Genomic DNA, 23,931 nt, shown 5'->3' with positions numbered 1-23,931 from the left:
TTTTTCCAGTGGTCACGTATGGATGTGAGAGTTGGACTGTGAATAAAGCTGAGTGCCGAAGAATTGATGCTTTTGAACTGTGGTGTTAGAGAAGACTCTTGAGAGTCCCTTGGACTGCAAGGAGATCCAACCAGTCCATCCTAAAGGAGATCAGTCCTGCGTGTTCATTGGAAGGACTGAAGAGTTGACTCATTGGAAAAGACTGCTGCTGGGAGGGATTGGGGGCAGGAGGAGAAGGGGACGACAGAAGATGAGATGGCTGGATGGCATCACCGACTCGATGGACATGAGTCTGAGTGAACTCCGGGAGTTGGTGATGGACAGGGAGACCTGGCGTGCTGCGATTCATGGGGTCACAAAGAGTCGGACACGACTGAGCGACTGAACTGAACTGAACTGACTGAAGGTCATATAGCTAAGAAGTAGCAAAGACAGGATTTGAACCAAGACAGTCCAACTCCAGAGTCCACCCTCTTGAACACTATGCTACGCTATATCCGAGTCTCCAGCCAAAGACATAAGCATGTGTATGCATGTGGTACACACATACCACATGAGAAGCATGTCCAACGTGAAACTGAATTTGACAAGTTCTCCCGCACAGCAGAGCAATCCCTGGCTAAGCAGGAAAGTCCTAGGGATCATGACTTCCTTCCATTTCCGCAGTTAGACAGCTGTATTCAAGAACTACTCTCCCAATCCACAGTCCTCAGCAGTTCCTTGGTATACACTCTAGAGCAAGGGTTCCCAGCTTCCAGATCTAATGCCTGATGATCTGAGGTGGAACTGATGTTATAATAATAGAAATAAAGTGCACGATGAATGTGATGCACTTGAATCATCCCCACCACCACCCCCACTCCCGTCAACCCCTGGTCTGTGGACAAACGGTTTTCCATGAAACCAGCCCTTGGTGCCAGAAAGGCTGCAGACCACCACTCTACAGGACCCCGTCCTCCCAGTATGGAGAGAGCTCATTTGTAATTTAAGAATCTGACCCCAGACCATGCCTACTGATTCAGACTCCTACTCTGAGAGTTGAGCAAACCACACTGACTCTGGTTTTCATCTTCTAAAATATACATACAGTTTTAAAAAATATTTATGTATTTGGCTGGGCCTTAATGGCAGCATGCAGGGTCTCTAGTTGTAGCATGTGGGATCTAGTTCCCTGACCAGGGATAGAACCTGGGTCCCCTGCTTTGGGAGTTTAGAGTCTTAGCTACAGGACCGCCAGGGAAGTTCTTGGCTTTCATTTTAATGTTTGCTCAGTGGGCCTCCTGACACACACCAGGCGAACCCCTGGGGGTTAGCCATAGCCTGTTTGTGTGTTCTTCACCCCCAGGGCCAGATGCTAGCCTTTCAGATTCTGAGAATTCCATGTGCAGGATCATCCTACTGGTTTCCATTCCAAATGACTCCCTTGCGTACACTGAAGCCTGTTATTCCAAGCTTCTAGTGAGTTGAGGCTTGGTTCAGTTCCACCTCACTGCCCATAGAGGACTAAATGTTTCTTACTTCTCAATACGCACCAAACACTAATTAGCAACTATGAGGCCCATCAACTCTTGTGTTTCCCTAGAGGGCCCTCGTTTCTTTCCCTGCCTACCTTCCCTTTTTCCTCACCTCTGGGCCTGATGTGTTCCAATGTTCCATTTGATCATCTTGGCAGTAGCTGCCAATTCCCCATGAGTAACTTTTGTTTCCTCTGCTGTTCAAAGTTGTGGACTCCCCTTTCCTGTGGGGAAGGAGGAGAAGGAGAGGCCTGCTGGCTTAGGATTCTTTTGTCTTCAGGCATTGAGACTGCAGAGACATAGCAACATCCTCCCTTTCCCCACCCCACACCTCCTTCCAGGGCATTTATCAGCATTCAGATGATATCTTGTCCTTCCATGTGAGTTTTAGAGCCCATTCCCCTTTTCTCCTTCTCAAGAAGCTTTACAATCAATTTTCTTCACTTATAAATAAAACCTCATCCTTTCTCTAAGACAAAAAAAAAAAAAAGTCTATATCAATTTGAATTCCTTCTCTAGCCACACCACTAGATTGAAAAGAATCAGATCTAGGACCAACCCTGGAGGAACCTCAGTATTGAAAGCTTAGGGTGATCCATTCATAATAGTGCTAGAATGATTGGCTAGCCATGTACAAAAAAACCTCAATCTATACTTTGTGCCTTATACAATAATTAACTTGAAGTGAATATAAAACCTAAAACTGTAAAACTTCTAGAAGAAAATACAGGGAAAAAATCTTTGCAACCTTAGGTTAGGCAAAGATTTCTTAGATACGCCAAAAGCACAACCCATAAGAGAAAAAAATTATAAATTGGACTTTGTCAAAATTAAAAATTGCTCTAAGACTTCCCTGGCAGTCCACTGGTTAAGACTCAATGCTTCATATAGCACATGGAACTCTGCTCAATGAGATGTGACAGCCTGGATGGGAGTGGGGCTTGGGGTAGAATGGATACATGTATATGTATGGGTGAGTCCCTTCACTGTTCTGAAACTATCACAACATTGTTTATTAATCAACTGCACCCCATATAAAATAAAAAGTTAAGGAGAAAAGAAAAAAAAGAAGACAATGTTTCCACTACAAAAAGGCACAAGTTCGATCCCTGGTTGATGTACTAAGATCCAACATGCCTGCTTGGCATGGCCGAAAAATACACACACACACACACACACACACACACACACACACTTAAAACTGCTCTTTGAAAGACACTTCTAAGAGAATGAAGAGACAAACCTCAGACTGGAAAAAATATTTGCAAATCAAAAATCTAACAAAGGACTTTTATCCAGTATATATAAAGAACTTTCAAATATCCATAATATGAATACAATCTGTAAAAAGGACAAGATGTTTGGACACTTCACCAAAGAGGATGCATGGATGACAAATACGCACATGAAAATTTGTATAACATCATGAGTCACTTGAGAAATTCACACTAACACCACAATTAGATCTCATTATATACCTAATTAGAATTTTTGTTATTGTTGCTTTGGGTTTTTTGTTTGTTTTGTTTATGACAATACCATATGCTGGCAAAGGTACAGAGTATCTGAAATTCTCAGACATTGCTGGGAATGCAAGATGGTATAGCTACTGTGGTAGTTTCTTTCTTTTTTTTAAAATAATTTTCCTTCACGTATTTTTTGGCCACAGCATATGGCAAGCGGGAGCTTAGTTCCCTGACCAGGGATCAAACCCGAGCCCCCTGCAGTGGAAGTGGGGAGCTGTCCTAACCACTGGACCACCAGGGAAGTTCCTGTGGCAGTTTCTTAAAGTGAAGTTGCTCAGTCGTGTCCGACTCTCTGCGACTCCATAGACTGTAGCCCACCAGGCTCCTCAGTCCATGGGATTCTCCAGGCAAGAGTACTGGAATGGGGTGCCATTTCCTTCTCCAGGGGATCTCCCCAACCCAGGGATCGAACCCGGCTCTCCAGCATTGCAGGCGGACGCTTTAACCTCTGAGCCACCTTAGGGAGTACGGGTAGTTTCTTAAGGGCACATTTATCATACAGCCCAGCAATCCCACTCCCAGGTATCTACTCAAGTGAAGTTAAAACTTACGTCTACATGTAAACTTGTCAAGTGAATGTTTATAATGGCTTTACCTGTAATCATCAAAAAGTATAAACAATCAAATGTCCCCTAACTGAGGAATGGATAAACAAACTGTAATCCATCCATACAATGTAATACTACTCAGCAATTAAAGACGGAATGAACTATGGACACACACAACATGGACGAACTTCACAGGCATTATGCTAAGTGAAAGAAGCCAGACCCCAAAGGATACACACATATTGTATGATTCCAATTATGTGACATTTCTTGTAAAGGAAAAAAATATAGGGACAGCAGACAGACCAGCAACTACTAAGGGCTGAGGGGTGACTGTGGAGGGGGCTGGGGGAATTTGGGAATGATGGAACTGCGTATATCTTGATTGTGGTGGTGTTTATATGACTATATATTTGTTAAAATTCACAGAACTATACTCTGATAAGGTACATTTTACTTCAAGTAAATTATACTGTATTTTTTTATTAAGGGAGATAAAAAGGTTAAGGAGAGGTCAAGAAGCTAGCAAAGACTGAGAGGAACAGAGTAGAAAGGTGACTGGGGTGGGGGTAGGGGCCAGGATCGCTCATGTCTCTCTTCTTTTCATAACTGGGCTCCTCAACACATTTACTCTTTCCGTTTCCCTATGTCCCACACACTCTTCAGCCCGCTTCAACCTAGCTTCTACTCCTTCTCCACTGAAATGTCTTTAGGAAACCAAAGTTCTCTACGATACTAAATCAAATGCAAAGTTTCAGCTCTTTGAGGCTTGACCTCTTGAAGCATTCAGCAGTGTTAATCATTTCACCTTTTTTTTTTTTTTTTTCATTTCACCTTTCTTGACACACACTCTTTCCGTGGCTCCTGGGGCATCACAGTTTTTCCTTTTTTTTTTTTTTCTTTCTGGACACTTCTGCCAACATTAAGTATTGGAGGCTCTCAAGGTTTAGGTCTAGGCTCTCTTCTGTTCTCTTTTCCCAGATGATCTTATATGTACCTATGACTTCAGTTTATCATTTATACCAGAACCATCCAGCAGAACAAGGTTCGGCAAACTACTGCTGACTGCTAAATCTGGTCTGCAGCCTGTTCTCCTAAATAAAGTTTTACTGGACCACAGGCATGCCCTTGTTTGTGTATTGCTTGTGGCTGCTTTGGCACCACAATAGCAGAGTTGAGTGACTGCAACAGAGACCACATGGCCCACCAAGCCCAAAATATTTGCTACCTGGCCCATTACAGGAAAAGTTTGCAGACCCCTGCAATAGAACTTTTTGCAATAATAGAAGTATTTTGAAATGATAGAGTGCCATCCAATATATGGCACTCCCTAGACACAAGGGGCTACTGAATACTTGGGAATGTGGCTAGTGCAACTGAGGAATAAAATTTAGAATTTTGAAATAACTTAATAATTATTATTGATTAATAATAATTAAACCATATTCAACAGTGCAGAATGCCACTGAGGACTCAAATATACAACCTCCCTTTGTTATCCAAGAAAGATTGATTTTAGGATCCCCAAGGATATCAAAATCCACAGATGCTCAAATCCTTTATATAAAATGGCACAGTACAGTTGGCTCTCCATGGGTTCTGCCTTCTTAGATGCAGAAATCTGATCCGCTGTTGGTGGAGCCTATGGATGCAGAGGGCAGACCCCATATCTCTATCCCAACCTCTCCTCCCATCTTTAAAACGTCTCCACTTGGGTGTTTTATGGAAACTCCAAACTCTTCAGTTTCAGACTAAACTCATAATCCTGCCTACCCAACTAAGCCCTCTGCAATATTCCCCATTTCATCCAGTTGTACAAGCCAGAAACCTAGAAATTGTTTTTGATACCTTTCCTTCCTTTATATTGCATATCCAAATTCAATAATAAGTCCTGTTAACTTTATTTACCAAATCTCTCTTAATTCATTCACTTCTCCCACTGTTACCACCCTGCTGCTAAGCTGCTAAGTCGCTTCAGTTGTGTCCGACTCTGTGCGACCCCATAGACGGCAGCCCACCAGCCTCCTCTGTCCCTGGGATTCTCCAGGCAAGAACACTGGAGTGGGTTGCCATTTCCTTCTCCAGTGCATGAAAGTGAAAGTGAAGTCGCTCAGTCGTATCCGACTGTTTGCTACCCGTGTACCGTAGCCCACCAAGCCTCTCCATCCATGGGATTCTCCAGGCAAGGATACTGGAGTGGGGTGCCCTTTTGGCTGTTTCTTATGTAGAGCACCTTAAGAGCCCAGGTGTTAGCAATGTTGCTAAGACAGAGATGAAAATTCTTAACATGGTCTAAAAGGCCCAACATCACACAGCCTCTGATGCCTTAGTAACCTCGTCTCTGTTCCTTCCCGCCTCGATACCTTGACACACGGTTCACCCTTGCTTCCCTTTTATCTAGTTAATTCCTATTCTTCAGAGCTCTCCTCAAGAATTCCTTCTTCCAGGAAGCTCTTCTAAGCTTCCCCAGACTAGGGTAGGTCCCTCATTATAAGTTTTCATAGCACCTAGTATTTCTCCTTGATAGTACTTTTTATTAATGTAATTACATATTAATTTAGTGGTTAGATACTGAATGTCTCCCTCATCTCAGTGTGAGAGCTTCTGTGAGGGTAGCGGCAGTATCTTACTCACTCTTGCAGTCCCAGGGTCTAGAACAATGCCTTTACACACGATATCTACTCAGTATTTGTCTTTTTTTCAGTCTAACACTTGAAAAAAAAATTTGTGTATTTGGCTGAGTCAGGTCTTGGTTGCAGCACGCAGAATCCTCAGTGTGTCCTGTGGGACCTTTCGCCGTGGCACACAGACTCTCCAGCTGTGGGGCACGGGCTCCAGAGTGGGCAGACTTCGGGAGTCGTGGGCCTCGGGCTTAGTTGCTCTGTGGCACGTGGGATCTTAGTTCCTTAACCAGGGATTGAACCCACAATCCCTGCATTGCAAGGCAGATTCTTAACCATGGGACCACCAGGTAAGTCCCCAGTTAGCATTTGTTGAAAGAATGAAGGGAGCTCCGGCTCTGCTCTGTTTGCCACCGCACCTAGCTTTCTAAAATCTAATTTGTTTCCAGATAGCTGAGGGCCTCATTTTGTAGTGGTTCAGAGACAGTGAAGCTAGGTCATTGTTTCTCCTCACTTCAGCGCATTTACCCGAAAGAGAGCTGAGGGTGAAGGGGAAGAACTTCTCTAGAAGTGTATTTCATATTACTTGTATTACGGTTACTGTGTACTTGTCTCACCTCCCTTTCCCCACCTTCACCACCCCACCAGAACCCATTTCCTTGAAAGCATGGTCCATTCATTTGTGTATCACTAGCAGTAACTGCAACCTATACCTTGCACATAGTAGGTACTCAATAGATATTTGTTTACATGAATTAAACTTTTCTTAAGCCTCAAATTCCTGGTGGAAGCAGTATGTCATATTAGGTCGAGTTAGACAGATCTGGGTTCATATCCTGGATCTGAATTGACTGTCCCAGCTCTACCATTCCCAGCTGTGTGACATTGGGAAGGCAGTTAGCCTTGCTGTGCTCAGATCTCTCATCTGCAGAAGAGAAATATCTATCCTAAAAGGTAAAGAGAACTAGAAAAATGTATATAAAATGTCTAGTCCATATGAACATAAATAGTTATTATTCTGAAGTAAGGTAACTCTGGGTTGAATATAAGAACAGGTCAAGTTACTAGGGTATTGCATGGTCCAAGTCCTGGAATGAAACAGCAGAGCTTTCCACAGAGTAGATCTTCACTAAGTGGGACTGAAGAAAGAAGGGAATACCTGGGATGGTTCTAAAGGCCCTGGAGGCTTATTCTGGCATGAAAGGAGTTTCATAACTGATCTCTTTTTACTCGAAACTGACCCTGGAAATCATAATCCCCCTATCTTCCCAATGCGTGACCCCAAAAAATGCTGACAAGGGCTCTAAACCTTTGGTAAAGGGTCCAACAACAGACTGCTTGGATAGAAATTGTATTCTGTACAGCCTCTGCCCATGTCTGAAGTCCTGGAGCCTGCTGGAACTAGTCCCAGGTCAGGGGTGTACAAGAGGACATCTCCAATAGAGTACCTCCAACAGTGTTCGTGTTTTACTTCAAAGAACCCTTAGACACAAACACATTGTTTATTTGCTTTTTTCCCTTCCTTTATTTATGTTTTTTTCCAGTCATAGACCACTGGGAAGTGATTAGTGCTCAGGGGCAAATAAACCACATCTCTTTGATCAAGTTCTTTCATCCATCTACGTATCACAAAGATGTTTGTGGAAATATACTCCTTGCCTCAGAGGACAGTTTAGTTTGTATTGTCTTGGCAACGCACCTAAAAACAAAGTGGTCGCAACTTGGGTGCTGTTTCCTTGCTACCACTATTGGAAACAGGTGCCCCGTAACTCTAGGCCCTCCTTGCCCCACCCCCTTCCTAGGCTGCAGTTCTTCCTTTCTTTGTCTCTTTCATCTTCAGTGGTGTTGCCACAGCAACCATTGTCACAGGGAGGAGGCAAGACAGTGTCACCCCCTCTGCTCCAAGCAGCAAGTTAAAACTAACCACAGGAAAGGTAAACCACCCAGATTTTCCCATACTCCTCATCCTACTGGCGTCTTTCAAGAGGTATCACAGGTTGTTAGCAGCGACAGACAGGAACAAAGGAGCATCTCATCATACCTGGGCAACATGTACCCTGCTTTTGCATGATATAACTTGGATGCTGGGCAAATAAAAGCATGTTATACACACATTTCAGTACTGCTAGAATCATGTAATCCAGATGAACAGGCACAAGGGCTTAGAATCCTGTCCCACAATCCAGGGCAGGGAAATCTAAAACAGGACTGAAACCTAAAAATCCCAGATATGAATCCCAGACACCTCTTTCTAGCCTGAGTATTGACATAAATCCTAGGTTGTGTAAGCTCCCTGCTTGCTTTAGAGGCACAGAAAGGGAAGAGAGACAGGGTTAGTGCATCTGCTTACAAGTTGTGACAAAGAGGCTTCAGCCCCCCAGAGACCCTTCTATCCCTGCTGACATGTCCCCCCGCCAATGTTAAATGAAGTTCACTGCTAAAGATCCTTAGAAAGGCCTTTGGGATTCCCTGGTGCCCCTGAAAGACCCCAGACTGCTGTTTTTGGAGCGCCGTTGGAACTGTTTCAATTCTTTCAGTGTAGCAACCAGCTGCAGTCCTCAAACAGCTTCAGAAAGACTTTCTCAAGGTCACCCTCAAGATCATAGCAGAAAAAGAACTATGAATCCTTACTCCCAGTTCTACATACACACCTTCTTTTCCTAACATAAGGCACATAACTCAAATACCTTATAGCTCGGGTGCCTCCTAAGACAGGAATAGAATCTAAGCAGTCCGAGCTCCCAAGCCCCCTGGTCTGTCCTTCCCCATTCAGCCACCCCACCTCTGTTTCTGGGAATAGCAGTACCCCCCACTGGAGTCAGGCACAATTCCTTGCTTATGCCAGCTCACGGTATGCAGTGAGTCAAAGGCCCCGGCCCGTTTCCCCCCAGCATGGACTGCCACAATTTAATGAGTGTTATTTGTGGTGCTTTGCGCACAGCTTGGAACTGTGCCTTCACCCCATACTGAGGGAAGGGGGTGGAGGAGAGAGAGTAGTGCCAAAGCATCATTTATTACTATAATCTTCAATGTGCATCCCACCCATGGCGTTAATGTCCCAAAATAAATGTATTAATCCCACCACAGCCTACAAGCAAACACGCAGCTGGAGGGCTTTGCGTGGGAGGGAGGCAACACCAAGGACACCGGAATGGTAAATGGCACCTCTTTTCCCTGGATGGGGTGCTGGGAAACCTAGGTGGGCCTGCCTTCTGGTGTCAGCCTGGAATCAAGCAGTTGTCAGGCTTCAAGGAGGAGAATGTGATAAGGTCCAGGCACCTGCAGAGATGCAGATTTCTCAGAGAAAGCGGTTTGGGATCTGCTTCTGGCTTGGCTTACTCCTGCAGGTAAAATAATCCTGGGCAAGTCAAGCCATTTTGAGCAGCGGGTTTGGAGTATGGATTTAGACAATTATGCACTTAGTATTGATCACTTACTTTGCCAGCCTAATACATTCTTCTTTTCCTCTTCTAGATTTCTCCTCTGGAAGCCACTATACTCTCTTTGGAAGTCGAGTGGCCAAATAAAAGAGGACTGTTCAGCATCTGTTTGATCATCAAGTATAGCAATTTTACTTAAATACCCACTTTTCAGCAATGGGTCCTCCAAGTCAAACACGTTAGAGTTCACAGAATTGGTCATTCCCTTCTTCTCTGAAGAAAACCTCTCCTTCTGGTCCTTGATGCTCTACACTTAAGGAAATAAATGATGGACACCAGAAGCTAAAAATTCATAAAAAGAGGGCCTCTGGGCTTCCCCTTCCCTTGATTCCTATTAACTTCCCTACTCCACTTCAGCACATTCATTGCACCCATTTTTAAGGTGACTAGGCCTCTCAAGGAAGAATAGTGCTTTCATTCCTATGTTGGTCTCTCCTTTCTATTCTCTTACTCAGGATTTACTAAGTCATCCTGCTTAGATTTCCTATATAAAGTATTTGTAGTATTGTCCTTCAAAGTTGCATGCAGCCTTCATGTCACTCTGTCACTGGGGTCACACACTAACAGTCTTAGGGAGAGCTCTTTGGGGATAAGAAGGCAGTCGTCTGTGCCCATGGTTGACGCTAATGCTGAGGTTTGGGCCTCAGTTTCCTTGTCTGCACAATGAGAAGACTGGGCCAGATGACCTTTAGGGCTCCTTAATGAATCTGAAATTATATCTCTAAAATGTTTTGATATATTATTTGAGATTTTCTTGATGAAAAATATTACCTGTATTTCTTCTAGAAAGGTTTTTGCAAAACTAAGCTTATTTTTTCCCATGATAACATAGACTCATGAAAGACAATTTGGAACTACAGATAAAACAGAAAGAAAACAAGAGGAGGCGTTTATAGAATCATTACCTTGAAAAGACAGTTATTAACCTGATCCTTCTTCCTCCACTGCCTCTGCAAGCCTATACCCATCATTTTTTTTCAGGGTTCAGACCCTCCACGGAGAGATGAAAGACTGCAGGTTTGCATATTTGGACTTCAGCCACATTACTTATGGATGCCTGACCCTATGGAGACGTGATATTCTAAAGTGTAACTGATCACAGCTGCAGCTTAGGAAAAAGAGTCATCTATAATCCTGGGTCACAGAATGACAAAGTCATCCACTTGGACCAGCCAGAGTCTCCTGCTGAAGCAGCCAAAGTCGACAACCTGGATGGATGACTAAGAGGAGCAAATTCTAGAACCAAGTTATGGTTTCTCTTACTTTAGAAGACAGATATTTCTAGAGGTAGAAAGCTTTCCAATATCAAGCTTTTCTATTTTATATGTCCAATATAATTATCATCATAATTAAATACAGTGAGAAAGAAACTTGGATTTCCCCCGAGTCCCTACCAGGTTCCCTAACAACTGGTTCACAAAAGATATAACAGAATGATGTCACTCTGACCAAACTTACATTGGAGAAGGCTTGTAGACTCAGACAGATACGCACAGGAAGAAGAATGTGATCCCCAAAATATGATATATTATGTTAGTCACTCAGTCATGTCTGACTCTTTGTGACCTCATGGACTTTAGCCCACCAGGTTCCTCCCTCCATGGGATTTTCCAGGCAAGAATACTGTAGTGGTTTGCCATTTCCCTCTCTAGGGGATCTGACCAACTCAGGAATTGAACCCAGGTCTCCTGCATTGCAGGCAGATTCTTTACCATGTTCCATTCCTATTACCAAGGAAGACAGCAAGCAGAATAATAAAGCAGGGAGTACTGGTTCTAGTGAGGTTTCTAACTGATCTGTCCCATGCTCCATCCCCTGCCAGCCTGGGGACAGACACTATGGGGCAGACACCATGGGACTAGTTATCAGACCTCCATAACCTTTGTTTCAACAGAATGACTGCTGGACCAAAGGATTCCTCCAGCTGGGCTTTTTTACACTTGAGAAGTGCAACAGGATCACAGAAAAACTTGCAAGTGTGCTTTAAGCAGCCAGCTACACCATATGAGAAGGGATCATAGGAAAGAGCCCTCAGGGACTCCCATTGCATCTTCCCATTCTTCACTGAAACTGGCAAAAAGTTATTAAACTATAAGAGACAGGCTGATTGACAGCAATCAAGTCCTGCCTGCAGCTGTGAATGCAGACAAGCTGGAGATGAGCCTGCGGCTCCTCTGCGCATGAGCACACACATTCACAGGGAAATGCTCTGCGGCAGTACTGAGTGACAGCAAAGAGCCAGGAAGGCAAAGTGTAACCAGAGACCCTCCCCAGCAGTGTCACCAGGACCCTACACTTTTCCTCTAGGTCTGGAGACCACCTCCCCCTCCCAACTTTTGCTCTTCATTTGAAATGGGAATCTCTTCAAGCAATCCCAAATCCTCTCATTTCATGCAGTTTCTCTGAAGCAAGAAAATAAGCAGGTGGAGGAGGTGAAGCTTACATAAGATTCAGAGTGCACAGGGCTTTCCTGGCTAGAACTCAGCCTGAAATAGGAGACCCCTGGGGCTGGGCCGAGAGCAATAAAGGAGCTTGGAGTCTCCCAGGAGCTTCAGAGCTCTGGGCAACACTTCCGCTTTTCATCATAACTTTTACAGGAGGAAGAAAGCAGGCTGGGTCTTGGCCTCAAGGGAATTCAAGGCCCTTTGGGGATCTGGTTCAGAGACAGTTGGTCTCTGTGAAAGCCCAGGTAGTTGTTTCTGGATTTCATAAATACTCATCCCTGAAGTCGGGCTCAGCTGCGTATTAGGGGGCAACTTTGACGGCTAAATTGCTAGTTAGAGCCAGATCACTCTGACAGCCTGGAAGTCTGGGCAGCCCTGCAGACAACTGATGGTTACTTCCCATTCAAGGATCCTACTCTCACCATTTTACTTGAGTTCCTGACTGAGGCTAGCCAAGTCCAGCTGCTAAGTCAAGAGTTGACGTTCCCCTCAAACACCAAATTGTTTTCCTTGACACTGCTTTGTGACAGTTTTGTCACTCCACCAAATACCACTCTAAATCCCAGCCCCTGTAGCATATTCTATAGAAAGGCTGTGCACTTCCCCTTAAAAGCACAGACTAACCATACATCTTCCTGTTGGCATAGCCCTCAGATCACAAACCCCCAGGGGATGGCTTGAATTGCAACTTTCAGATTTAGAAACACTGGAGGGGGCATTAAACTCTAGACCTCAGTGAAAAGAGGGAATGGAAAACCTCTCCTCTCATATTAGAGCTGAAAGAAGCAAAAGGAAATAAGATTGAATCTTTTTTTTTCTCTCTCTTCCTTTTCTTTCTGAAAGGCTGCTGTAATCACAGTCACAACTATCTGAGGGACAGGAAACCACTTTAGCTCATCTGCAGCCCCCAGACTAGCTGGATTTTCCAGGATGAATTTAGTGGACATGGCAACCAAAACATAGTAGTTGGCACTAATTGGCTCCCTGGGTGACAGCTTTTGGTAGCCAGCAGAGCTCTTGCTTAAGATGAAGATCTAAATTGAGACCCCGGCTCCAGCGTCCTGCCCCTTCACTGATCTGTATTCTTGAGAATTCTCAAGCTAGTTTTTCTGAAACACTCTAAAAAAAAAGGCTTCTAAGTTAAAATTTTAAAAAGAGAGAGAGAGAATAGCTAACATAGATTGAGTGCCTGGTCTGTGCCGGGTACTAAGTACTTGGCATATAATATCTCATTTAATCATTAGAACAACCAGTATTACCCCCATTTTGCAGATAAAACACTGAAGCAGAGAAAGGTTTAGTAAACTTGCCTATGGCCATATAGTAAGTAGTAGAGCTGGGATCTGGCATATAGATGAGAAGCTGGATTTAACACAGGATCCTGGGTACTAGGAAAGGGGTTGCCAAGACCAAGCCTGTGATGTCACTGCCCATACCGACTTCACTCAGAAAGGAAGATCCTTGTCTCTGGATGCCTGCAAATGCAGTCAAACAATGGCACAGGTCTTTCCCAGTTTCTGTTTTGACCCGTCTCCCCTGCACGTGCTGCGTGGAGGGGAGTGTGGACAGTGTTCTCTGAATAGAGGAAATCACAGTTAACGGATTGGGTCTGGCTCAGATGACCACGGAGCCTCAGGATGTAACAAGCACTGCAGAGGGAGGTCTATTCTTGAAGGGGACATCTCCCCAGGAGCCGAACAGGCCCCCACTACAAGGCTTCTGAATGTCAGTTGGCTCTTGATTGAATGAATGGAGGGTGGGATGCCACCTTCCTAAAAGGGGCAAAGTGGCCACCTCAGGGGGCGAAGGCTGGAGTTCTCGGCTGAATGCTACCTAAGGAATGTAAAAGCAATACAGCCCTAGGAGGACAGAAGTGAACGGTTTTCTCAGAAGTCAGGGGAGTGAAGGGAAGCCCGAGTAACCTCGGAGCAGTAAAACAGATGCAGAAAGCCGCATCCCGAGGGTAAGATTTATAACCAGAGACTTCAGCCTCCCTCCATTCTACACTCGATTCCAGTCCCCCAAAATCGCCACCCACAGTCGGGAAACTTAAAGCCCCCTTTTTCCAATTGCTCCCAGCTCCTGGACACGGGAGCTTTTCCAGAGAAGCAGGTGGGCGCCCAGGGAGGATTCTCCGCGGATGTGGACTACAGCACCCTCCCGAGCCGCCCTGGGACACGCGAGCCGCGGCCTCCCCGCGCCGCAGCCCTAGCCCGCAGCGGGGAGTCGGGCAGCGCCGCTCACCTCGCTCATCTCTGAGACCAGACGGGGCGCGCGGGGCGCGGCACGTGCAGGGGAGACAAAGGGCCCCCGGGTTGCACGGGCGACGGCAGCGAGTTGCCGGGCTCTGAAGCAGGGTCCCCGCTGATGAGGCGGGAAGAGTCGGTGCAGAGAGCCGTTGTTCTAGTGCCCGCACCCCAGCTCCAAGCGCTCAGCTCCGCGCCGAGAGACCCCTTCCGACCGTGTCCTGTCAGAGCCGCGAGGTTAATCGCGGCTGGCCCCACCTTTTATAGTCACCGCCATACCCGCCTCCAAGTCGACCAATAGGAACTCTTCTTGCCTCGGAGTGACAGCCCCTCGTAACCAATGGTGGCAGGCTCAGAGGTCTGCTGCATTTCCAAACTAGGGTAAGACAGAGAGCGGGAAGGAGGGGGAGACCGTCGGGGGATGAGCGGATGGAAAATGAAGTAAGGGGAGCAAAGAAGGAAGGAATAGTATACGAAAGAAGGAAGGAGAGAAGGGGAAGGACGGGGTGTGTGAGTTTGAGAAAGTGAAGAAAGAAGACCTGGAAGGAAATCAAGAGGGTACATGTGAAGCAGGCAGCAGTGAATCAAAGGGTAAAGGGAACAGATGTTGGAGATTAAGATTTAGTTATAGGATGGCAGTCTGAAAAAGAGAAGGGCGGAAAGGAGAAAGGGAAGGAGAGGGACACAGAGAGAAAGAGAGACAGAGATGGAAGGGGACAGTGTTCTGTAGCAAAGAACAGGGTAAGTTTTAAGTGCCTGATTCGAAAGATTTTATTCTTAGGAGTTGAAAGACATTTTCAGATTCATCAATCCTACCTCCCACATAATGCAAAAAACCCTCTCCACCAAAATGATGGTTCCCTAGGGTCCACTTGAATAGGTAGTGAGCTCCTCCAAAAGTTAATTTACAACTGTTTACTCATTCAATCTCAATCTGTCAGTGCATCCTCCACTGTGCTCCACGGTGGTGGAGAAACTATAAATAAAAATTAAAAATTAAAAAAAAAGAGAGACTTCTTATGGCCTTACACCTTTTGTTGCCATTAAAATAGATTTCACTCAATATGCAAGTCCTAGCTCTTAAAGTCTAACTTTTTTCTTCCTGCAATTCAGGTAGCAACCCATTTGGTGGTACACGTATGAGTACCAAAACTAGCAAGTGGACTCCACCCAGGTGTAGGGAGCAGATGTGAAAGACGAAGCCAACACCCCAATCTATACAGATTATTTTTCAGTAAGATGGAACTTTACTAAATAGTCACTATGTTGTATAAGTTTTAAGGAAAAATATGATGAGAGTAAGATGAAAAGAAATAGAACACCTAGGTAAAAGTCATGAACTTTCTGATAACTTCAACTACTATACCTAAATACCTAGCTTTCGTTTCTATGTTAAAGAAATCCTTCAAATGCTCTTGCCTGTGATACTTCTAGACGTTGCAAAACCTCTTAGCCCTCTTGAAGCTTCAGTTGGCCAAAGCCAAACACTTTCAGCTTTAGCTGTTACATCTTTTTTTTTTAATTTATTTATTTTAGTTGGAGGCTAATTACAATATTGTAGTGGTTTTTACCATACATTGTTACATCCTTTTGATAGTTTCTTTCATGGCCTGCAATAACTGAGTCATTTATAGCTGAGCTTCTCTAAGTCAGCAACCACTGATCCATTCTGAACAACTAGATTCAGATAAGACCTCAAATACCCTTTCACTAGCTAGACCCTCTGTGTGTTTACATTTTCTCTGCCACTTCAGAAACAGAGAAAATAGAAAAAAAGATCATATCTTTTCCCCTACACCTGGGATCCCTGACCTTCACGTTCCAATGGGAATCTGGTTGCCTAAGTTACTAAATTCTAAGTAGGCTAGCTCCTACTCTATGCAGCCTACTCGCTGGCTTCCCCTACCTTTCTAACAAATGGATAATTAGCCTTGAAAAGACTGTCTTTAATGAAGCAGACCTCTCCAAAGTTCTTGAATAGCGATGCAAGGATTATAAGAGACTTCAAAACCCTAGATCATAGATTAACAAGCTTTTTCTGTAACAGCCAGAAAGTAAATAATTTAGGCTCTGCAGGATCTATAGTCAAACTACTCGAGTCTCTCATTATAGCTTCAGAGAAGTCATAGACAATATGTAAACAAAATAGACGTGACTATATTATCATAAAATTTTATTTGTGGACACTAATGTGTGAATTTCATATAATTTTCATGTGCTATGAGTGAAATAGTCTTTTTCTTCTTTTACATTTTTAATGTAAAAACCATTCTTAGCTCACAGACTCTGCAAAAACAGACAGTATGCCAGATTTGGCTGACGGGTCATAAATTGCTGATACCTACCATGTGCCATGCTCTGTCAAGTTGCTTCAGTCGTGTCCGACTCTTTGCGACCCTGTGGACTGTAGCCTGCCAGGCTCCTTTGTCCATGGAATTCTCCAGCAAGACTACTGCAATGGGTTGCTATTTCCTCCTCCAGGGAATCTTCCCAACCCAGGGATAGAACCTGAGTCTCCTGCATTGCAGGCAGATTCTTTACCATCTGAACCACCAGGGAAGCTCTATAGATGATTAAATGGGATATGATCCCTACCACAGATGATTAAATGCTCAAGTATGCCACAACAGTAAGTTATATAGAAGTAAATAGTAATCGGTCTAAGAAGAATGACATTGTGTAGGACTGAAAGACTCAAAAGATTCCTGGAGAAAATAGGATTTGTGTTGGATAAAAGAAGGGTGAAATTTAGACAAATGGGAGAAGGAAGGCAGAAAGAGGAAAAGGTGTGGATCTGGCATCTGGGTGCTGAAAAGAAAAAAAAATTGTGAAAGAAGACTGAGGTATATGATGGGGAAGTTTCAGAAGATGTGTGAAGGTCTTGAATATCAGAATAAGGAGTTTAAACCTGCTCCTCACACAAATGGCACTTTTATATTACTCTTTTTAAAAAACATATATTTGGTCGCACCAGGTCTTCGTTGTGGCATGCAGGATCTTTCGCTGCAGCCTGCAAACTCTTAGTTGCAGCATGTGAGATTTAGTTCTCTGACCAGGGATCAAATCCCAGCCCTCTGCATTGACAGCACAGAGTGTTAGCCAGTGGACCACCAGGGAAGACCCTTTAGATTATTCTTGCAAGGTAAACATAGGATTGATTCGACAAGAGGAAGACCAAGAGCAGGGAGACAACATGGGGATGTCATAGTTGTACAAAATGCAAAAGTCTGGGTGACTGCAGGAAAAATAACAGAAGAAAGGGGACAACATCAAGAAACGTAAGGCATAAGGAATCAATGACAGGATTTAGGAGAGGATTCAAAGTGACTCTTGGAATTCAGGACCAGAACATGGGAATTTATTCAATTATTCACTGGCTGTTAGACACACGTTATGGCCAGAACATATGCTAGGTGTCGGGAAAAGAAGACCCACAGGACAAAGCCCTGACAGTCTAGAAGAGGAGAGATGGTCATGTGAACTTGAAAGTGCAATATTATCATGGGTGCTGCGGTGGAAATCTGGGCAAGTGTGGTGAGAGTCCAGAGAAAGGAATAGAATGAGAATAATAATCTGAACAGACATCAGAAGAAACTACTAAGAATAGCAAGACCCCATGGATAGAACTGGAGTTGATTTGTGGAGACATTCACATGCCAGAATGAGGATAAGTGAAATCAGATATGTAAAGGTACTCTGTAAACCATGATGTTAAAATGTGAGCTATTTTCCTATTTTACCTGAGCCTTGTGACTAGATGCCCTACTAGGGAAGGACATAGAAGAAGAAAGGTGGGAAGGTTTAAACTGAGTCTTAGAAAAAAAAAAAAAACAACTCAGTTTTCCATAACCAATTGCCTTAGGGAAAATGAGAATCCAATAGAGGAGAAAGAAAAAAGAGCTATTAGAAGTACAGGTGGAGAATCAGGAATGCATAATATCATAGAGGCTAGGGAGAAAAGGCATTTCAAAGAAGATAATGTAATTGTCAAGGAGTCAAAAGCAATAGGGAGCTTAATTGGAAGAAAGCCCATTGAAGTCAACAGGTCATAGATCTTTGATGAATTTAGAGAAAGAAGATCAAAACTAGATTACCAGTATAAAGGAGAGGAGGTATCCTGAATCCCTCTTGTTCAAATAAGTTTTTGTGCCAAAACTTGGGAGGTCAAAGAGGATAAAGCAAGCCCAGACTGGAAATTTGACTCAATAGCCACCTGAGTGAGGTTGACCACGTCAAATGCAAACAAGGCAGGTACGAACAGCAGGCAGCAATGGTTCAGAAGTCAGAAAGGAGTCAGGAATCAGACGAAAACACTGATGAGTATCCTGTTAGAAACTCAGAACAGCAAGGGATAATCAGCTGTGAGAGACAGCAGTTAAGAGGGAAACAGGAATGTACCCAGAAGACATATAACATACGTTACTAGAAAATGCCTGAAAAAAATAGAAACCCATTAAGTATTTGTTTCATGAATGAATGCATTCACAAATAATAATATGATACCACATAGAATGAGCATGAGTTTGGAATCAGACCTCAATTCATATCCTAGCTCATTTATTCACTCCATAAACTTTTTTATATGTGCTTGGAGTATACAAGACCCTAAGGATCCAAAAAACCCTGTATGCAGGTCAGGAAGCAACAGTTAGAACTGGACATGGAACAACAGACTGGTTCCAAATAGGAAAAGGAGTATGTCAAGGCTGTATATTATCACCCTGCTTATTTAACTTATATGCAGAGTGTATCATGAGAAACACTGGGCTGGAAAAAGCACAAGCTGGAATCAAGATTGCTGGGAGAAATATCAGTAACCTCAGATATGCAGATGAGGAACTAAAAAGCCTATTGATGAAAGTGAAGGAAGAGAGTGAAAAAGTTGGCTTAAAGCTCAACATTCAGAAAACTAAGATCATGGCATCCGGTCCCATCACTTCATGACAAATAAACGGGGAAACAGTGGAAACAGTGGCTGACTTTATTTTTCTGGGCTCCAAAATCACTGTGGATGGTGATTGCAGCCATGAAATTAAAAGACACTTGCTCCTTGGAAGGAAAGTTATGACCAACCTGTGTAATATGACCAACAGCATATTAAAAAGCAGAGACATTACTTTGCCAACAAAGGTCTGTCTAGTCAAGGCTATGGTTTTTCCAGTGGTCGTGTATGGACGTGAGAGTTGGACTATAAAGAAAGCTGAGTGCAGAAGAATTGATGCTTTTGAATTGTGGTGTTGGAGAAGACTCTTGAGAGTCCCTTGGACTGCAAGGAGATCCAACCAGTCCATCCTAAAGGAGATCAATCCAGGGTGTTCATTGGAGGGACTGATGTTGAAGCGGAAACTCCAATACTTTGGCCACTTAATGAGGAGAGCTGACTCATTTGAAAAGACCCTGATGCTGGGAAAGCTTGAAGGCAGGAGGAGAAGGGGACGACAGAGGATGAGATGGTTGGATGGCATCACCAACTCAATGGACATGGGTTTGGGTAGACTCTGGGAACTGGTGAAGGACAGGGAGGCCTGGCATGCTGCAGTTCATGGGGTTGCAAAGAGTCAGACATAACTGAGCGACTGAACTGAACCGAAGGATCCAAAAATAAAAGTTGTACCCTGGACTTCAACAACTCACAACTGATTGACAGAGTCAGAAAGAAAGTGACAGCTGCTCTGCGATGTGATGAGTGCTGTGACAATGTGTGTGCAGATGTGTGGCTCCTACCCACAGGCTCTCAGAGGTGATCTGCTGGACTCAGACCCAAAGAGCAAAAAAGATCAGGAGGACCAGGTGGGGAGTGTCGGGGGGATGGTTTGGAAGTGGGGTGTGTGTGGCAATTCCAACCAGACAGAATAATGAGGGCAGATATTCAGAGGTGTGTGAGCATAACTTCCTCAGGGAGCTAAATGCTTAAGCACATCTATAGCGAAAGTACAGACATTAGGTCAGGAGAGGTAAATGGGTTTGGACAGATGAGGGCAGAGTGATAAATAGGGGCCAGATCATAAAGGACTTTGTGTGACATGCTAAAGAGATTGGATTTTATCCTAAAGGTGATGAGAAGCAAATGAAGAATTTTAAGCAGGAGAGAGATGAGATCAAATTTGCATTTTAGAAATAGCAACAGCATGGAAAATGGGTTGGAAAGAGATGAAGCTGGTCATAGACAGAATCATTTAATTTAATAAGTTAATTCCACTACTTGCATTGATAAGTGGAAAATGATGAGGGCCTGAATTCAGCTAAGAGGCAGAGGGCATGTAGAGGCCAGGAGACAGGAATGACAGAGCAGGCATCTGATCATTTTTAAGGAGGGAGAGAAAAGGGGCTAGGTGACTCCTTGGCTTCTGGCTCAAGATCATGGAGAGGGTGGCAGTGGAGAGGAAGGAAACAAAGAGGGCAGGAGAAGGAATATGGATTCACTTCCTTCCATGATTCAAGCACTGTGTAGGGAAGTTTACATATATTAATTTGTTTAATCTTAACAACAAACTCAGCTACTGGGTATCACTAACCCCTTTTTCCAAATAAGAATAATGAAGTTCAGAGAGTTTAACCTCCCAGGCTACAACCAACACAGATGTTTTTCAGAACTGGGCTGGGACAAGCATGATGGAAGAGGGCAAGGACATGAGTTAACCCCTAAAGCCTGTCCACCGTGGCTCCATGGGCATTCTGCAGCACCTCCCAGTCTTAGTTTGCTTAAAGGGAGAGACCCTGGAGCTGCGGGAGCATTTCTGCACACAGAAGAGCACAGTCAGAGAGGTGTGTTCCTAAAGCTGCCCCATCTCAAAGAACGGCAAGGTGAATTCCTCCAAGAGAAAGAAGGCTCAGGGCCAGGGAATTCCTGGCAAGTCCAGTGGTTAGAGCTCCATGCTTTCACTTCCAAGGGTGAGGGTTCATTCCTCAGCTGGGGGAAAAAAACAGTTCAGGGCAATTTCTTTGCCCAGGTGACAGGCAGCCCTCAGCCAGAGAATCTCTCCTCTAGCCTGAACTCCTCCCTAATCAATACTGATCTAGGAAGAGGACATCAGCCTCCCTTCCCCAGTCTGGGAATGGCCCAGCCTGATGATATTTGACTCTCATGGAACTGGGTCTCAGTCACATCAAATATTTAGGAAAGGAGCAAAAAAAAAAAAAAAAAAAAAGAGAGAGAGAGAGAGAGAGAGGGAGAGAAAGAAAGAAATTCAACAAGTAAGAACCAGAGTCAAAATTTGAACTTAGGTCTGTATGACTCCAAACTCCATGCTCTTTGTACTTTCGCAGGTTGGGATAGTCACCAAGTTAGGTTATATAGGAGATGTTAGTTTGTGGGGAGTTGACAATGATTTCTTTTTTGTTTTTTGGTTTTATTTTTTTCATTTTTATTGAGCTACAATTGACATATAACATTGTATAAGTTTAAGGTGAACAGTATAATGATTTGATATGTACATATTGAAAAAATTATTCATCACATAATTATAACTTTTTTCCTTGTAATGAGAACTTTTAAGATCTGTTCTCTTAGAATCTTCAAATATACAATATAGTTTTGTTAACTATAGTCACCATGTTGTGTATTACAACCTCAGAATTTATTTAGGTTATAACTAGGAATTTGCAGAGAAGGCAATGGTACCCCACTCTTGCCTGGAAAATCCCATGGACGGAGGAGCCTGGTAGGCTGCAGTCCATGGAGTCGCGAAGAGTCGGACACGACTGAGCGACTTCACTTTCACTTTTCACTTTCATGCATTGGAGAAGGAAATGGCAACCCACTCCAGTGTTCTTGCCTGGAGAATCCCAGGGACGGGGGAGCCTGGTGGGCTGCCGTTTATGGGGTCGCACAGAATCAGATACAACTGAAGCAACTTAGCAGCAGCAGCAGGAATTTGTGCCTTCTGACCAGCTTCACCCAAAGACCCTTTCCCCCTACCTCTGCCAACCAAAAATCTGCTCTATTTCTATGAGTTTGAGTTTTTTTAGATTCCACATATAAGTGAGATCATACAGTATTTGTCTTTTTCTGATTCTGTTAGCATAATTCCCTCAAGGTCCATCCACGTTGTCACAAATGGTAAAATTTCCTTTTTTCTAATGGCTGAATTAAATATATAACATATCTTAAATGGACATAATATGATACATATATAATATTGTATATGTATATAACATATATATTACATCTCTTTTATCTTTGTATCTATTGATGGCCAGTTAGGTTGTTTCCATGTCTTGGCTGTTACCTATTTGGCTGCAATGATCATGGAGATACAGATATCTCTTTGTGATTTTGTTCCCTTCAGATATGCCCCTAAATGTGGAATTGTTGGATCACATGGTAGTTCTATTTTTAATTTTTTGAGGAATTGCCATCCTATTTTCCACAGTGGTTGCACCAATTTACATTCCCACCAGCAGTACGCAAGCTCTCCCTTTTCTCCGCATCCTTACCACCAATTGTTATTTCTTGTCTTTTTTTTAATTTTTAGATTTTTTTTGATTGAGGTATAGTTGATGAACAATATGTTTCAGGTGTACAACATAGTAGTCCACAATTTTTATATTTCTTGCCTTTTCATGATAGTCACTCTAACAGCTGTGAGATGACATCTCAGTTGTGGTTTTGATTTGTATTTCCATAAAAATTAATGATGGTAAGCACCTTTTCATGTACTTGTTGGCCATTTGAATATCTCCTTTGGAAAACTGTCTATTCAGGTCCTTTGCTCATTTTAAAATTGGATTATTTGGGGGTTTTGCTATTGAGTTGCATGATATTTTGGACAATGACCTCTTATTTTGGATAGTAACCTCTTACCAGATATGCAGCTCACGAATGTTCTCTCCCATTTATAAGCGGCCTTGTCATTTTGCTGTTCATTTCTTTTTCTGTCCGGAAGCCTTTTTGTCTGACGTACACATTGTACTGTGCGTGCAGTCACTCAGTTATGTCCCACACTTTGCGACCCATTGACTGTGACCCCCTAGTCTCCTCTGTCCATGGAGTGTTCCAGGCAAGATGACTGGAGTGGATTGCCTTTTCCTACTCCAGGGGATCTTCCAAACAGAGATCGAACCTGGGTCTTTCACATCTCTTACATCTGCATTGGCAAGCGGGTTCTTTATCACCAATGCCACCCGGGAAACACAAACTGTACTATTAATACTTGTGTTTTTTTTATTATGTTGCTTGTACTTTAGGTGTCATAAAGCTCCATTTTAGACATACTGACTTTGAGATGCCTGTGTGACATCCAAGTAAAGTCATCTAATAAACTCTTGGGTATAGTAGTCCTTGCACAAGTTATTTACACTCTCTGGCCTCAGTTTCCTCATCTTTAAAGGGGTGATATTACCTATCTTTTAGGGTAAGTACATCGCTCATAATAAGAATAAATTAATGAAGCAATACCTATAATATGAAACGTGATCTTTACCACACAAGTTAGAGTTTGATTATAGATTTCCATGTAAGACTAGGAGTTCCATTTATTTATGCAGTCTCCATAGTCAGACAGTAAATTCCTTGATAACAGGAACCCTCTCTTTTCTCCTTCCCGTAGTTCCTCACCACAGAGTGGGTACCTAATAACTGAAAGCTAAAGGA

The 23,931-nt window shown here is 43.5% G+C and overlaps 1 protein-coding gene across 2 annotated transcripts in view; it reads right to left on the bottom strand.

Annotated features, from left to right (window-relative positions):
* Window positions 1–23,931, bottom strand: part of PCP4L1 (Purkinje cell protein 4 like 1) — a 39,283-nt gene that overhangs the window by 11,734 nt on the left and 3,618 nt on the right. Inside the window, exon 1 of one of the 2 annotated variants that reach the window (XM_018046413.1) lies at window positions 14,338–14,568. The exons of the other annotated variant lie outside the window; for it this stretch is intronic. Coding sequence (XP_017901902.1) covers window positions 14,338–14,346 — 9 coding nt within the window. The 5' untranslated portion in view covers window positions 14,347–14,568. Of the gene's footprint in view, window positions 1–14,337; window positions 14,569–23,931 lie in introns of those variants that run through there. 2 annotated transcript variants of the gene reach the window in all.

This window comes from Capra hircus, chromosome 3, assembly GCF_001704415.2.
Source record: "Capra hircus breed San Clemente chromosome 3, ASM170441v1, whole genome shotgun sequence".
Taxonomy (NCBI): domain Eukaryota; kingdom Metazoa; phylum Chordata; class Mammalia; order Artiodactyla; family Bovidae; genus Capra; species Capra hircus.
Note: the sequence above shows the minus strand (reverse complement) of the source record. Positions and strands in the feature narration are given on the sequence as shown.